A 17,971-nucleotide genomic window follows, 5' to 3' on the forward strand; every position below is an offset into this window, starting at 1 on the left:
TTGTCAACATCTAACCACATCACATCACGTCAAATGTGAATTGTTCAATACACTTGTTCGATATGACAAGTAACAACTTAAAACATTACTATTGTTAAAAAAAAAACCTTAAACATTATCCGAGTTATTAACATACTTATTTCAACTTTTAAAGATGATAGGAAAAGTAATAATCTAATGTACTACCTAATATATTTGGAATAGAAAAATTATAAACAAGATTAATATACTTATACATTGATTATAAAGTACTTGTATTTGTTATATTGAAGTGAAACTTAGGGGTAAAAATGGACATTTCAAAAATGTATAAATACTAAGTTACAAGTCTATAGCAACTCTTTTATACAAATGGTCAGGCAATCTTGGGGCAACAATAGCTTGTAATGGGGTTCTCATTTGTGCCACTAATTCCATGCTCTCTTCCATATCAATGTCCTCAGGCATTAGTCCATCAGCTGGAGTCCAATTATAATGGTGAAGCAAATGACCCAACATAGATGTAACCAAATTCAAACCATATTGAGCTCCAGGGCATACTCTTCTTCCTGCACCAAATGGTAAAAGTCTATAATCATGCCCCTTCATGTCTACATCCTCTTCCATGAACCTTTCGGGGCGAAACTCTAACGGGTTCTTCCAAACCGCCGGATCACGAGCAATGGCTGAGATGTTAACATGGACATTTGAGTCTTTAGGGATGTCATAGCCTCCTAGCTTAACTTGGGAGCTAGCTCTATGAGGAAGGAGGAAGGGAGTTGGAGGGTGTAGCCTTAGTGCTTCTTTAGCTATGCATCTTAAGTATGGTAAATTTGAGAAATCCCATTCTGTTATGATTCTGTCTGATCCAATCACTTGGTCCATCTCAATTTGGGCTTTCTTTTGGAGTCTCGAATCTTTAATTAACTGTGCCATGGCCCATTCTACGGATGTAGCAATCGTATCCATGCCCATTATTACCATGTCCTGCATATATTAAGGAAAATGTTATATACATTCCCTAGAAGCAATAATCAATTAAATATACATAACATTGATCAACGTGTGATTCTGTCATATTCGGGTTTGGGAAACCCAATAAAGAGGAGGAGAGTTTAATCCACTAATAAACCCAAAAAACTTTCATACTAAAACCAATTGTTGATAATATAAGTAACTTCTCTAACTTATACACCTGTAGTTTCTGTTCTTAAATTTTAATGTAGGACAATTTATATGTGCGCGCAAGTGGATGTTCAAAAGTTTCATGACCTAATTGGATCTTGTGAAAGATAAAAGAATGTAATATAGCAAGTTCAAGTGAAAAGGTTGTAACATTGAACTTACCCAAAGGATGCTAGTAATAGTGTCATCACTAAGATCATACTTCTCTTGCAAGGTGACTAAGGCATCAATAAAGCTTTGCTTAACCGTTTCGCCGCTCTTTTGGTGGGCAAGACTATGCTCTTCCATGATTTGCAAGGTAAGTGCATCTCTCCGAGCTACATGCTTAGCAAATGCCTTGCTATCTAAGGGGAACAACCACCGAAGCCATCGAATGTGCTCCCATACGGCCTTAGACTCCGACTCGATAAGCTCGAGTCTATTAGCCAATGTGGCCTTGATTTCCAATCCTTGCTCACTCATAACACCATCTACACCTTCAAACCTCTTCCCAAATATTAGCCTTGTTATGTTGTTGAATGTTGCTGCCTCTAAATATTTCCTTACTACCAAGCTTTTGCTCCTGTTTACTACGTCAAAGCATAGCAATATGTTGCATTAATTAGGATCAACACTATGTGCATTTAATTTGAACGTCAACTAATTAATTTATGTAAAATCGAAAACAACCAATGAAACATATATTAAGAGATAGCGACTCTCACACTAATTACCCACTATCATATTATATAATAATAAAATCATGTTTTTTTTTGTTTTTTTTTTTTTTTTTTTTTTGTCTCTTAGAAGGATTAGTAACTCACGGAATCAACCAAACATTTTGTATATAAACCAAGTGATAAATGTACATCATTATACTGTTCAAATCGTGTTATGTCTAAGTTTGAAAACCTTATTATAATAGGTGGATTGCAATATTCCATTTCTTATTTTAACAATGATAGAATTCTCACCACCCATGCATTTATGAGGATATAAGTTAAATTTTTATTGATTTATTTTTAATTTCAAAGTTGGTGGTAGACATAACCTAATAACTAAATAAAAGTTGGTGGATCCAAGCAATATTCCAATCCAATGCAAATTAATTTGGTTTTTGGAGTATTTGAGTCCATATTCAATCCAAAATTTAACTAAGTTTTACTAAATCGTTCCAAATTATACTACTAATACTCATTTTTATGTCTATAATTGTTCCACAAAAATGATTTCGTTGGAGGAACTAATGAGATTAGATGTTTAATCATGCATTCACCTTTCCCACATTTTCCAATCACTTTAAATCTTTAATAGGGGTTTTGTGATGTCCCTTATTATTGAGCCATTATAATCATCAAAAAAAAATTGGATATCTTTGATTTGTAAAAGAATCATTAAAATTTGTTTCTCTCAAAATATATGCATTTAAAGATTTGAAACCAAATAAACTAGTTCACAAATGATAATATTTTGATGTTTGGATGAGTCGCAATCAAATAAGAATTCAATCAAAAAGAACGAACTTTGACCTCAAAAAGTAGTGTGTAACCATTTTTATAAAACGAGTTGAGTAAAATGTACGTGTGCATGATATATATGTATGGATGTTTAAGTAGACAAATTAAGAAAACTCTTTAATTGCAATGGGTCAGGGATAAAATAAGAGATAAGGTATTGAGTAAAATAAACGAACATACCAGGATTGGTGCAATCCTTGAAAATGGATTCAACCATGGCTGTGACCTCATCTTCTCTAATAGGTCTAAGAGCCTCAAGCCTTTTAGGAGAAAAGAGCTCCACCACACATATATTTTTCACCTTAACATAATGAGGCTCATAATCTGCCCATAAAAGCCCTTTACCACTCTTGCTAAACTTGGCAATAGATCTACTCCTACATCTATCGGCTAATTGTTGATCATTCTCCTTAAAAACTTCCCTAGCCAACTCTGAATTTGATATAACCACATTCAAACTCGAGCCAAACCAAACCGAAAAGATGGGTCCATAATGTTGGGCCCATCTATTAAAGCATTCAAACTTATGTAGCTTAATGTCATAGAAGTTACCAACAATAGGCCTCGGGCATGGCCCCGGTGGTAGTCTAATGGTAAGCTTTTTAAAGATTCGATAAGAGATGACTAAAAATAGAATAGAGAAGCAAAGTTGGTATATAGAATCCATGAAATAATTTGATGTTTGAGAGGGAAAAATAGAGATTTTCAAGAGATAGACAAGAACAATTATTATAAGAAGGCTAAGTGTTTGAAGAAAGTGGGAATGTAATAGCACATTGGTGATTGGCGAAGGATACCTTAAGTTATGTTTGACATTTGACAAAACAATTTTGGACATGGAAGAAAGTGGTAGACCATTTTCTAGGGTCAAACTCCTTATGATAATGGTACACCCCACGTTCAAATGCAGAAATATTGAAATAATATTACATGTAAACATATAATTATAGGGTTTGCACCAAAAAATAAAAAAAATATAATTATAGGGTTTTTATATTTTTCTTAAATATATTATGTTTCCCCATTTTTACATGTTAGTTTTGTCTGGAATACCAAACAAACATGCACGATTTGATTGGAAATGGCAATGTAAATTATTTAATGTTAAACAAGGAGTGCTATTATTTGAATGTACAATGGAAGATTCATCGTGCAAGAAGTGTTAAATAATTTCTATTTATGATTTAAAATGACTATGATCAAGGTATATTTTATTTAATCGAAACTTAATTGAATTTAACTAATTATATTAAAAGAGATGAACTAAACAAGATCTCGATAAATTTAGTGTAGTGTTAATCTCGTGTCGTGGGAATTGACTTTGTGGAACACTCTATGGGTCTAATGATGCATAATGTCGTGAGAAATCAATCTTCTATTACTCATTCAATTTATTACAAGATTCAATCCATGATAAACCAATTTTGTTTCGAGGAGATCTGGTATATATACTAGCTCAATTCAATTGAAGATTACACCTTATAAGACTATGAGACCTCTTCTTATCAGGATATAATCAGCTATTGTATATGTAACGCAATACCTGAAATATTTTTCACTGTTCTCCATAATAGTTTACATCTTGCAGAATATAAAACAATAATTCAAGTCACATAGACGAAAACATAAACATCAAAGAAAATTATAGCAATTCACAGACAGCTTTTTTACTGATGGCAAGTTTCTACTGATGGCAGGTAGAATTGCAACATTGCAACGTAAACTGATACAAACTGTAACCAAAGTGATGGTGATGCTGCTTTTTTACATCAGGATTACAGAAAATTACACCATAACTCCTTACGGAGAAAAAGAAAGAAAGCAAAGACACAATCTCTTTACAAAACCAAAGGTAGGGAGGAAAATCACAGAGCTCGCTGCAGTAATAGGCCAGAGTGCTTCAAAACCAGTATAAAATTGCGGCACCCATACCAGCACTTCAGGCCAATGAAAAATACAGGAAGAAAAAAAACACGAGCAGCCATATTGTACTCATGTAGCATCTCTCCTCTGATAGCTGAGCGAGCAGGAAAAGCCTTCTCCCAAATCAACCTTGGAAAACAGAGATGTCTTCCTTTTTATCATGTCAATACAGAAAAAAGGACAACAAACTAGTGTACAATTTGAACAGACAACTGCACAACAGAGGTACAATCATGCATCACGTCTGACAAAAACTATCTTTGGACTCGGGCCAAGCTGAAGTACACAATTGGTCATTAAAGGCCTCGGCTCTATATAAGACCCAGGTACCAGTTTTACCTGCACAATCCGTAACATATACAAGAGATTAGATCCATGTGCCATTTGACAAGTAAAAAATTTTATACAATACAATTCTTGAAAATGTTAAACATAATGCCAGATAATCATTTTTTTTAGATAAGAATTTAAGCATATGGGTGGTTTGAAATTTTTAACAATTTCATTAAACGTAATGATTCTACAGAAATTTAGCAGAGGATTAAATTGTCTATGATAGCAGTTAAGCAAGAAGTCACATCTTTGACAATACAAGAGGAAGCAACAACTGATATAAAATAAAAATAACAAGCACTGCACTTTAACATGGTTCAACGAGGATAAAGAGAGGATGTGCTGGCAGAGGTGCGATTCTTTTTTTTCCTTTGGGGGGGTGGGGGGGGGGGGGGGAGGGGGTTGGGGGGTTGGTTAGGTGTAAATCGTTTAATGATATCTGGTGACTGTAGCCATTCAGAAAGGGGGTGCTGCAGTTACCATTATATACTTTCACAATACTAGAACATGATTGTGCCACACTTCATGACATCACTCTGTCACTACCACAGAACAAATTCACAAATAAAGAAGAAACACCATAACTGCATGACCAAATAAACTTCACACACAATTCTCAACAATCTCAAGCTCTTAAGAAGCTGGACAATGATTAGGTGATACACCTCATACATAATAATCTCCCTCGATGCAGCAATATACAACATTCATACTCCAGGATGTTCCTCTAACTTAACACATAAAATTCTTCTACTGATGCATGTTTTCCTGATAATAGAAAATTTCTAATTTCAAAACCTAGTAATTTCATAGGCTCGTAGCACTAATCCTAACAAAATAAACCATCATACATCAACATACCATTATTAAGCATACATAAAACTCTAATGAACTTGCTGTTAGTAATTTACTTTGTTTCAAGATATGGCATACTTCTCGTCAAAAAAAATAAAATAAAATGAAAAAATAAATAAATTTGGCATACTTTATCATATTTTCTTTGAATTACAATCACCCATACAAAGCAACACAAACATTCATAAGCTCAATACACCGAACAGCTAAAGTTAAAACTACTTCCTCCGTTCCATTAATATTGCATCATTAACTTTATTAGTATTAATAAATACATTCCCCTTTGACCTGTTATGATTTATAAGGAGAACATAGTCATGTGAGATCTTATTTGATTCGTCTCAAAATAACTTTCAAGATATCAACTTTTTATAACCTTCACTTAGAGAAGACTAAACATATTGATAACTAAAATTGTTCAAAGGGAAGCATAAAATTCTACATATTAATCATGAAAAAAAAATGATTTTGACAATAAGGACCTAACTATCAAGTTGAAAATGACCAATAAGAAATATTTTGAAAGTTTTAGGGGAGTATTTGGTTTGATGCAAAACGTTTTCATGGAAAATGATTATTTCATTTTACATTTTTTTTTTTTTTTTTGTGCCTGGTTTATGAAGGGGTGGAATTACACTCTCAACGATGAAAAACATTTCCTTTACAAAAGAAGTGATGCCACATTTTCCTCCCTCCTACCTCCTTTTTTTTCCCTTCTCATCATCCTCACCTCTCCACTCCCATTTTCAATATCTCTATAACAATTTCTGTAAGGAAATGAACAAAATAAATCTAAGTTGCAATTATGGTTTTCCTTATGTTTTCCATGAAAAACCATTTTTCATTAAAATTGTCTTTTCTCAAACCAAACAGAAGCCTAGATGTTATCTAAAAACCCTTAAAGGCCTAAAACCTACTGTGAGTATTGTCTACCATTACAATTGCTCATACCGCCTTGCCCACTTACCATCTAGTTCTTACACGTCACACATGATCCCCAACTTTTGCAATCCCCTTTTTCAAAAAATATAAAAGAATGGGGCACAAGGTGAATTATTTAAATAAAATGCACATTTCAATGCATGAAGTTTCAACAAAAAACAGTGTTGTATCTGATATGATACATCTATATTATCAGTAAGAAAACAAACCTCATACTGTTCAAGCAGTGACGCAAATATTGATGCAATTCCTAAAATGGCAAACCTCTGGCCAACACATCCACGTAGCCCAGAACCAAATGGAAGAAATGCAGCATTCTTATATGGATTGCTTAGGATGTACGACCCATCTCCTGAATCTGGAGGCACTTCAGCAGCATCTACACCAATAGCAGTCAATTAATATACTTGTAAGAAAAAGAATAATAAGATGAGCAGTAATACTGAATTTCATATAGTATATCTTCTAAAATCTCTAATTTTTTACACCCTTCTACGTCTGCAATTCTTTTTCTTTTGACATACTGTATACAATAATAACAAACATTTTTAAGGATATACAGTTTACAATAATAACAGTCCACCTTAGATAGAAAAACAATAATCGGTAACAAAGAAAAGGAAAAAAACCTGTAGTTTCAGAGCTTCTGCTAAGTTCAGATCTCTTTTCAGACTTAGACAAAAAACGGTATGGATTGAACTGTGCAGCATCACTTCCCCAATTGTTTTCATCCATCTGAACCAACTGTATTGGTGCAACAAGCAGAGCTCCGGCAGGAATGTGCAAGCCATTTTTAAGATCCAAGTCTAGAACAAGGAAAAGAATTTCAGTATGTACACAGTGGAGTACAAAAGAGCAATAATCAACCATACACAAAAGGCTTTCATCTAATGCTACAGTGCCATAATAAGCAAAAAAAATTACAGTGATTCCAACTTCCCAACCCCAACCCTCTCAAAAAAAATTCTAATACCCCAAGTTACCAGCCACCTCAGAGAACAGGCTATGTTAAATGATAAAGGAAACAATAATAAAATAAAGAGTTAATGACAGATGACCAACTGCACAAAGACCATATATATCATTGCCATAATTTTCCAATACATGAGCACACATAGCCCTAGAATAAAGCCAAATAACTTTTTCATAAAAAGTAAATTGCTAAGATAAACTGGTTAAGACCGTTAGTGGTTAAAGCTGGCATGTAACAACAACTCTTCATTATACCTCAAGTAATCGTCTCAAAAATTTAAAACTAAGAAATGAGTATGATACTTTGAAACTTCATATTGAACTAAAAAATTTTAACTTATGAAAATGATCATTGTAACTTAAAGCAACTCGTCTAATCATACACTTGGTTTTATGAGTGCAGGCCAAACAATTCTATACATGATAAGTGTGTTAATGGAGATTTAGCATGAAAATGAGTTTAACACTGCCAACTTTATAGCTAATTCTCCTCAGCACAACATATATCCAATTTAAATACACCAAAATTTGGTCAGAGACCCATACCTTGTCCCAAGGAGCATCTCTGCAGCAAAGGTCCAGCAGGAAGGAGGCGGGCCGATTCATACAAGGTAGCCAATAAGAGGTGCATTTCACTGACATCTTGCTTTTTAAGTTTATCATACCGTTTTCTTATGGTAGTTACCTCTAGATAGATCTGTAATAGGATCAACATACCAAAATTAGATGTGTGCTCGTCTGTCTAACGCCAGGTAAATATTTGAACAAAGCAAGTTAAATTTCCTCATTGTGCTTTGAAACACTTATATACCAAGCTTATACAACAGGGTAAGCCCAGAACATACATGCAATAGGAATGAGTAATGATAATGAATATGTACTTTATAGGGCTTACATCATGCAACAAGTGCGAAACCAAGTTTAGCAACTATATATTTACCAATAGGTACAATATTGAGAAGTGATTATCTTCCTTACCTAGTCATCTGCTAACAAAACCTACTTTAAATACCATGAAATTATCAAAGTCTCAAGACTTTGAATCCTTCCTCAGGATGCCTCAACCCCCCAAGCCCTTACACTCTGTGATTTTTGTCAGCAACCTATGTATGAACCCTCTTCCAGTCACCCAAATGTTCCCCCATTTTGATTATCTGCATTAACTTATGTACCAATCAACTCTTGTTCATTCAGCTCAGTGGACGTTGCAGGTATTCTTTTAGTAGATAAGGAAATAGTTTTAAAAGAAGTGATATACAAAGTGAGAGCTAGCTGTCCACAATATGCATATAACATATGATAAGATGCAAATTAATTCCCAAGAGAAACCCTTCTTTTGTTCTGCAATTGCCATAGTCCACAGTTCAACTGAGGTGAATTTTTCAGGATTGTTTTTCACTTTTTCTTTACTCAATCCAAATCAAATATAAGCCAACAAGATTAACAACTCCTAGAAAAGAATCTACATCATATCCATCACGATAATCCAGATTCTAACAGTTTACCGTCCATCAAAGGCTTCAATCCTAAATGGTTAACATAATAACATATGTGTGCCCAAAGCACCAAGTTGGGACACAATACATGATAAAATCTTGAACAAAGACGGCTCAAGTGAATCTGATATGATTTGTCAACCTTGGCTTATTAAACTCTCCACTAAACTAGGTAAATATTCAAAATGAAAATGAAGTTGAATTGCTGAAATGCTATAAATAAGAAACAAAACAAGCATCTTGTAGAGTCAAACTAAGTTAGATATATCTCTAATGTTATTCCAAGCAAGGACACAGGCAAGAGGAGGAAATGGGGATTAAACCCTTGAGAAAATGTACAAGCATGGAAAAGTGTAATTCTAACCACAAACACATATGCTCTCAATTGGCCTGAGTATGTAAAAAACCAGCGAGTATAGATCAAGTAATACTCCCTCTATCTCAAATTAATCGTTCCTTTTGAATTTTCAAGTTAATGATCATTAACTTTTACCACATGTTTTATCTAAAAAGTAATAACAAACCTTATCATGCGTGATGTTAGAAGCATTGTAATGTGTACTTTCAAAATAATAACTTTTTATAAATCAAATTGTTACGAAATTATAGATATGCATGGTCAAAAAAACATGCTGAGTATAAGCGTCAAACATATGAAGTAATCATTTCATCTCAATCAATAATGTGTATCCAACTAGTCCAATAATCAGTGCATGAAGACAAATTATTCAAGAAAGTGAATGTGAGCTGCAAGTGAATAGTTTGATTTAAAGGAATGGAAAATCAGCAATTTTACCTTTTCCTGTATCTCAGGATGCATTGAAAGTCTGGCCAAGACATTACCGATCAAACCAGCAGTAGTAAGGCACCCATGAAACATCATTCCCATGACATTTCCATTTGCTTCTTCCCGTTGATTCTGATGACAACAGGGCTCTTGTGAGCTTGAACTCGCAAGCTTTGCCACGCCACTTGAAAAAGTTGTACCAGATGCAGCTTCCTCATCCTTCATTTTAGGATTGCTGTGGCAGTTGGGTTGACATAACAGCTTGTAGTTCATCTGGCACTGCTGAACAATATCTTGAGTCAAGGATTTCAGCTTTGAGCACAAATGTTGATACTTCCAATAGCCTTGTTTCCAGAATGGTGGAACATTATATGATGCCCAAAAGCAAGCATCTTTTGCAATCCTTATAAGAAGCTCCTCATAAGCATTGGCTTTGGACCATGCAAAAAAAGCATCTCCAAAAAACGTGGCTCCTAGTATGGAGAAAGCCATGTGTTGGGAGAAAAGTTCACAATCAAGGGCTCCCTTGTCCATGGTGACACATATTCTTTCCATTACAGAATCTACAGCTCTATCAGTCATTGCATTTGCTTTCTCGAGCAACTTCCCATTCAATTCTACTGCCAAAGTCTCCCTTCTTCTTTTGACCTACCAATTAAATTAATTGCTAAATTAGGCAAGGTCATATTGATTAATGCAGATGGTATTCAATATAAATAAACAAAAACAAAAACAAAAAAGGATTTTTTTTCAGTTTGATATAACAAATCATTATATCTAAAATTGAGTATCACAGGCTCAAGAAGAAAGTAAGAGAAATGTCAGTTTAAGTTATTTTATAATTGACAATTGTAAATGAAAGGACAAATGTTAGATTCCGAAAGAATAAAAGTATTTTGTTAGTGAGGCCTGATGTGATTAAAATTTGCAAAGAAATATCTGAGATGGAAACGGGGAAGAAAAGGAGCATGAGAGTAAGAGGGCTTCTTGAATAGCAGCTGCTTCACTTCTCAATAAAGGAAGACAAGTAATAGTGTTACACTCCTATCACTCAAAAGGAGGTTTTCAGCACCTAATTAGTATTTACCTCATCGTTACTCTGGAATTTATGTGTATATGAGGTACTCCCTCCGTTCCATTTTATATTACTTGTCAAATCATCCATTTTAGACAGTCCCATATTCCCAAATTACTTGTCATTGTGACAAGTCAAATAATGCTTTCTTCTTCCCAACCAATATATATATGGTGACAATTTTGTTGAGGCAAATAGATAATAGTATAATACTCCCTCCATCCCCAAAACTTCGACTCTCTTGAGTTGATTTCGCGGTTATTAAGAAACTTAAATAAAAAGAAATAAAAACATATTGGAAAGATAAATTTACATGGGGTTTGTAAAAAAGTAGAGAGATAAAGTATTAAAAAAACATGAAAAAAACAAAATTTTATATGGGGAATCTAATTTTGCACAAAATTTAATTGTAAATTGGTGGGTATTTTAATAAAAAAGGGTCAATCATTTTGGGACTAAAATTAGGCCAAAAAGGTCGAAGTTTTGGGGACGCAGGGAGTACAAAATTGAACTTGCAATGATTAGAGTGCATTTTCACAACATCTAATTTGTTTTTTAGTTTACCAAACCATTATATTCCGAGTACTTTTTTATTGACTGCATTGAGTCAGTGAGTGGATGACAAAGCATTAATTTTTAGTTTCCAAAGAATGACAAGTAAAATGAGGCATGTGCTAAATTTTAGGCCACGAGTAAAACAAACAAATGTTCAAAAATATATTTTTGAAAATTGACACTTATATGTCAGACATAAATTTAATTTTCTTTGGATCTCCTGATGCCTGTCAATTCTGAATTGCTAGCTGCTTTTCAGCTTGAACTCCAGTACTTGACCACTATCAAGACACGTGGATTAAATAGAAAATTTCAATCATGGATTGAATTGACAAAAAGAATACAAAAGTAGTATTAGAAAAGGAGGCAGCTTGCCACACCCAAGGAACCAAACAAATAAATAAATAAAGAGAAACAAAGGAAAACTTTTGTTCAAAGTATTCTGTTGCAAACTTGCAATTTTAAGATTAAACTACTAACACTGTGTACATTTTGTAATTTGTATTTCTACATAAATGACAGCATACCTTTTCAAATGACGAGACAAAGAAACTTGACTGTCCAAAGGCCAAACGGTACACCCTCCCTATCAGAGGCATTTTATCGGCAGCCTTCAACAGCAATTCATTTATAATCAAGGGGTCTTTTACAGACACTAGCAGCTGAGTAGGACTTAGCCACAGCTTTATGATTGATCCATACTTCTTATGTGACTTATCCAAGAGATCTGAAATAAAATTGAAACCAAAAGGACATAAAAAGTGTAAGCATCAATGCTTCTTATACTTGAGTGATGCACATCAATGATGCTCCCTCCCCTCCGTCCTCAATTGTTTGCCCACAAGCTAATATTTACTTTGTTAAATTTGGTTTGAGTGGAGTTTATAAAAGACAAAGTGGTGGGGCAAAATGTATTATATGAGAGAGTAAAGTTGTAGTCCTCATGATTAAAAATAGAAATGGGACAATCTTTGTAGGGATGGAGGGCATATGATGTAATCTTCACTTGATATAAGCAATAATTTGAGTTGTAAGACTTGTAGCACAAATGAAAGTATCATATATTAGATAAACTTTAGTGAAAATACAATTAGGTGCTCAGTGTTGGAATACTAAAGTAAGCCTACTTCACTTAGTAAGTTCATCTATTCATTTTCTAACAATATAGAACCAAAAACATATTGCCACTCCATATTTCAAAGACTGCTGAGGAATAACAGCACCCTGTACAATAAATTTATATATTTTATGATTGTATGTCAACAAACTTAAGCCAAACTTTGGTATAACTCACTCGTAATACTTTGATATAGGCATATAGCATCAACAATAGTCTGCATTTTGACATGGAAGATCTGTTCTAAAAAAACTTCTCATTGAGTTCATTCAAATATCATTAGTTGGCCATTGATGGTTCTACACAGGTACACAGAAGGGGACTTGCTGGCCCTTTCAAAACCAATTTACGAATCAACTAAAAGCCCCTCCGAGAACCGCTACATATTGCAAAGCGGGGGCTTTAGCTAGGGGGATTGGGGTAATACAAAATGACAAGCAGAATACCCACTAGCACGCCCATTAGAAGATACCAAAATAGTAAAACGAGCAGCATCAACATTAATTGAAACCCTATTGATGTCCAATAAAAACCAGATAACTTTCATCCAATATCCAAAACACATTTGTGCTTCATCTTAAATTTCATGGTTCAAAAATACCTACTTAAATACCATAGATTGACAAAATTTCAATTTTGAGCACCAATAAACTAATCGACAAGCTACTTAACAACACCACCTCATTATCCAATACAACCAAATCGAATACCACAACATATTCAGCTCAAAACACTAAAAAATCATCACAAAAAATTACAATACTACTCATACCCCAATACGCCATCAGCCGCATTCACATCAACTAAATTCAACATAACTTCAATTTTGAGCATCAATATAACTGATCGACAAACTGATCAACAACACCAATTCATATCAAACACGCAAATCAAAATATATAACAAAATCAGCTCAAAACACTCAACATAATTAGCTCAACACACTCAACAAAATCAGCTCAAATTCCTCAAAACACTAAAAAAATCATCAAAAATTCCAAAAAAAAAAAAAAATTACCAGTGAGATCCTGATGAGAATTGGCGCCAGCAAAGAGCACAGAATGACCATAAAAGGAAGGTGAAGGAGGACCAGGAATACGACTACCATACGACCAAATTTTGAAGAGAACAAACAATTTCCTTAGCAAAATAGCAGAAATTCCAACAAAAGAAAGCCAAAGCAAGAAATTAATCTCTCGAATTGCATAATCCCACAACATTTGATTGCAAGAAACAGATGATTCAGACGATTGATAGAGTCGGCGAGAGATGAAGGTGAAGAGGAGAGAGAATTGAGAATCGCATGGAGTCGTCATCTTGCTCGAAATTGATTGGCATTCAGAGATTAGGGTTTGATTGATTTGGGGATTTGGTTTGATTTTGATGTAGAAAGTTGTGAATTATTTGGTGGATTTGATTTGATTTGATTTTCTACTGCTTTGACTTTAATTAATTAAGAAAATAATAATGTGAGAGTTCAAAATACTAAGGAGATTCTGTGAGCCAGTATATGAAATTTGGAAGTTGAAGTAAATAGTACTCTAGAGCTGTCAAGATCTTCAACAATACTTGATAGTAAAGTGCATAGTACGCGTATAATAGAGGTAATAAGATTGGGAAAGTTTTGTGGTTTAATCGGGAGTATAAGGGAGCAATTTGGGAAATCGAAGTAGAGATAAAATAAAGATTGGAATATTGAGGTATTCTTTGTTATAAATCGAGTCTTGTTTGGTTATATAGAAGCTATTAGGAAGGATAAAAGAGAAGGAATAAGGATAAGGAGATCAGAATGGCATAAAATGTAATTTTTTTTTTTTTTTAAGGGAAGTGGAGATGAGAGAAGGGATGGGGAATAATCCCCTCTTTAATTCTTTATCCACAAAATCACAAATTCTAGTGGTATAAGAGCATCAACAAAGTTAGCTGTAACTTATATGGCCAACTCAAATTCCAAAGCAATACCTTTTAAAACTACAAGATCCCTCACTGATAAAGCCACAATTGTCACAACATCACCTAGGCGCCCAGCCTGCATTCCTTCATTTCCCCCTTCACGTGAATTCATGCGAAATAGTGATATGAATTTTGATGGATATAACCTACAATCGCAGTTGAAAGGTTTGGAATCTTGAGTCTCGGTCAAGAAACGCTAAGCAACACGAGCTTAAAACCTAAACTAGGCCAAGAATACACAAGCACAAGCTTACGTAAAACTTTATAAATTTCAAATCAATCAATCATACTTTTCGTTAAACACCATCACGTATTTATAAGCTAAATAATTAGCCTAAAAATCGGTAAAACAAATTCTAATCTAACTAGGAAACTAACTCTAACTTGTAAAGATAATATTTTGCAAATATGATCTTTAAAGTTAAGCTTATCTTATACTAACCGAATTAAACTAACAAAAATATCCTAATAAATTCGGTCATCTAATAATAAACTAAAAATAACAATAAAAATAATTATAATAACAATATTGATGCCTTGGAACCGCATCAAATAGGATTGGTCATTGGAGATTTATTGTGTTAACTACATACTTATTATCAAACTTGTACAAACTACGTTGCTTGAAAAAAGTACAAGTTAGTTTTTTACCACAACGATGAAGCTGGTTATTGTTATTTTCTGAATTTGCAAGCAGGTCCTTACTAGCACCCTTAGTGGATGATAAGAATTGTAAACAAAAGACATATGTCGTTGATGTAAAGTAAAGAACAAAGGGAGAAGGAAAGAAAGAAAGAGTGAGATTGGTAATTTTGCTTCTTATCTCATCTATTCCTCAATCTAGTGGCGGAGACAAAAAAAAAAAAAAAAAAAAAAAAAAAAAAAAAAGTTTATTAGGGGGTCAAATGTAATATATGTACTAATATATCTTTAAACTGAAAAACACATAATGACAAAACATCGAGTGAATTTAATGCTTAGAATAGTGTTGTAGCTTTATGTGTAACTTGGGAGTTGAAGATTCAATATTCACCCAAGACCAACTCAACTACAATACAACTAACATCATATGTTACAGCATCTAAGAGATCATTAAAACCAAGGGGGAGGTCAAGGCCCAACCTAACCCCCCTTAATTTCGTCTCAGCTCTGCTATAATTTATTACACTTAGCTCGTAATGCACTTCAAAACGGAAATTGATTATATGTTTAAACTCTTGAATTAACCTTACAAAATAAATATTCACAACAAAACTCTTAAACAAATATAAGTACAACCTTAATTAGATTAGCCTCAACTAGCAACATTCTATTGACACACTCATGATACTTAAATAATCCTCAGGCTCTCACCTTTAAGCATACTTGCAAAACCATTTAACCAAGTTTACCTATTTTCAAACATGTTCATAAAACAAATCAAAAAATATGACTTATATGAGTACAAATGAACAATCAAACTATAGATAATACTTTTAGGTAGTGTTTGGTAGCTTAATTAGCTCTAATTTGATTTGAAACCCTTAGCTTGAATTCAATTCCATAATCTAAAATGGTGAGCGGGAGAGGTGATTGGAATGGGATGTTAATTGGAGTCTTTAATCATAGTGCGATTAAGGTGTGGTATATATTTATTACAGAATAAATTAAGAGAATGGAAAAAGTTGTCCAAGGGAGAAAAATAAAAGGACATTATTGACGATTTCATTGACAAAGCTTTGAGAAAATTTTTATGGTAGATTTGATTAAATCGAGCATAATCATGAATAAAAACTATGAAAAATGAGCATAATTGAAAAATAAAACATGATAATCAAACATACATGTGAAAATTGTTCAATCTTCAAATCTATAATATCTAACTATAACCTACAATTTGCTAATTTTTTTTTTTTTTAAAAAAAAACTTTAATCAACCATTTAGGGATTGTTTGAAATTGCTTTTTGTTTTCAATTTTTATTTTTTTAAAATAGAAAACCCAATACATGAAACAAGAAAAAAAATGTTTCTACTTTTCTATGTTAGTTTTCAAATTATCATGATTGTAATAAGTTTGAGAAATTTTTAATTCATTATATGACATATTCTCTTCGTTTTTTTAAAGTGCCCCATAAGGGGTATGCGCGTTGAGGTTTAGGCAAATGACTAAAATAATACTCCATTCTTCCCAAATATTTCGACCTTTTGACCAAAATCTAGTCCCAATTTGATCATCCCACTTGCATTAAAATACTCCATGATATGCAACAATATTTGTGCAAAAATTAACTTTCTCATGTAAATTTCACTTTTTCATTTATATTCTTTCTTTTATTACTTCCTCTTTCTAATTTTTGCAAATTCCATGCAAATTTCACTTTCCAATATACTTTTATTACTTCTTCTTTGACTTTCTTAATACTCGTGAAAATTACCCATAAGAGTTGAACTTTTGAGGATAGAAGGAGTATATGAGTGATCATGGATGGAAATAAAAAATTTAAAAAAATAAGAGAGAGAAATATAAATGAGGAACCACTAGGTATAATGTGAGAGGGAGAATCAAAGAAATATTATTAATAAATGATAGTGGGGTCAAAATAAAGAGAGAAATAATATACAATGTGTGTGAGGTTTCTATACTTGATAATGGGGTGCTAAAAAAAAAAGGCATTTTTGCACTTAAAATGGAGTAATGTTTATTTTCTTTTAAACTTTATTATTGTATAATTATCAAGGAGTTACATTTTAAGGGAAATTGTTATGCATATAAAGAGTTTATCAATTAATTAAACTAAACATTAATACATGGAGCTGAGGTTAATGCATGGAGTTTGTCAATCATTAATGGTATGGTAAAATTTGGGGACACATCATATGCCAAATAACAAAATTGGTGATACATGACAAAACAACATGTCTTGCCATGAGTTTTAATAATATATATTGATATTGATTGATTGATTGTGATCAATGTACACCTGTTTTTTTTAGGGATACCCAGTCAATTCACCAGATAAATAAATTTTGCTTATCTGGGGGTATAATTGTCTTTTCAAGTACCAATGGAGGGGTATATGCGTCTTTTTATGTATAAGTTGAGGGGTACATGTGTAATTTCCTCACCAAACAGTAAAAGCAAAAGATAAACAGTAATTGGACAGCTCACTAAAAGTACTGAATAAATGACCCTACTTTTTCAATATATTTACAAAAATGCCATTAGATTAACAAAAAATTGTTTATCTACGAGATTAACTTGTATTTTTTTTTTTGAGAATTTGTGTTTTTATTGAGTTTAAGTGCTTAACTTTTGAAAATGC

At 33.1% G+C, this 17,971-nt stretch overlaps 2 protein-coding genes across 2 annotated transcripts; both read right to left on the minus strand.

Annotated features, from left to right (window-relative positions):
• Nucleotides 1–192: 192 nt before the first annotated feature.
• LOC145641637 (cytochrome P450 98A2-like) lies at nucleotides 193–3,327 on the minus strand. The gene is made up of 3 exons (XM_081692498.1): nucleotides 2,841–3,327; nucleotides 1,327–1,733; nucleotides 193–966 (listed from the first exon to the last, which is right to left on the minus strand). Exons 1-3 carry the CDS (start codon nucleotides 3,325–3,327, stop codon nucleotides 322–324), a joined length of 1,539 nt encoding a protein of 512 aa, XP_081548624.1. The 3' UTR covers nucleotides 193–321.
• Nucleotides 3,328–4,252: 925 nt separating this feature from the next.
• LOC145641636 (uncharacterized) lies at nucleotides 4,253–14,407 on the minus strand. The gene is made up of 7 exons (XM_081692497.1): nucleotides 13,734–14,407; nucleotides 12,126–12,325; nucleotides 9,978–10,616; nucleotides 8,232–8,382; nucleotides 7,343–7,519; nucleotides 6,923–7,092; nucleotides 4,253–4,922 (listed from the first exon to the last, which is right to left on the minus strand). Exons 1-7 carry the CDS (start codon nucleotides 14,029–14,031, stop codon nucleotides 4,815–4,817), a joined length of 1,743 nt encoding a protein of 580 aa, XP_081548623.1. The 5' UTR covers nucleotides 14,032–14,407; the 3' UTR covers nucleotides 4,253–4,814.
• Between the last annotated feature and the right edge of the window lie 3,564 nt (nucleotides 14,408–17,971).

This window comes from Chenopodium album, chromosome 8 (assembly GCF_948465745.1).
Source record: "Chenopodium album chromosome 8, dcCheAlbu1.1, whole genome shotgun sequence".
Lineage (NCBI taxonomy): Eukaryota > Viridiplantae > Streptophyta > Magnoliopsida > Caryophyllales > Amaranthaceae > Chenopodium > Chenopodium album.

Bases quoted from the DNA above. Each gene is read 5' to 3' on its own strand.
- LOC145641637 (XM_081692498.1), bottom strand. From the start codon at position 3,327: ATGGATTCTATATACCAACTTTGCTTCTCTATTCTATTTTTAGTCATC. The intron at 1,734-2,840 runs GTATGTTCGTTT...GCTTTGACGTAG, and splicing joins CAAGGATTGCACCAATCCTG to TAAACAGGAGCAAAAGCTTG. The intron at 967-1,326 runs GTAAGTTCAATG...TAATATATGCAG, and splicing joins CTATTACTAGCATCCTTTGG to GACATGGTAATAATGGGCAT.
- LOC145641636 (XM_081692497.1), bottom strand. From the start codon at position 14,031: ATGACGACTCCATGCGATTCTCAATTCTCTCTCCTCTTCACCTTCATC. The intron at 8,383-9,977 runs GTAAAATTGCTG...ATCCTATTACAG, and splicing joins ATCCTGAGATACAGGAAAAG to ATCTATCTAGAGGTAACTAC. The intron at 4,923-6,922 runs GTTTGTTTTCTT...CGGATTGTGCAG, and splicing joins CACTGCTTGAACAGTATGAG to GTAAAACTGGTACCTGGGTC.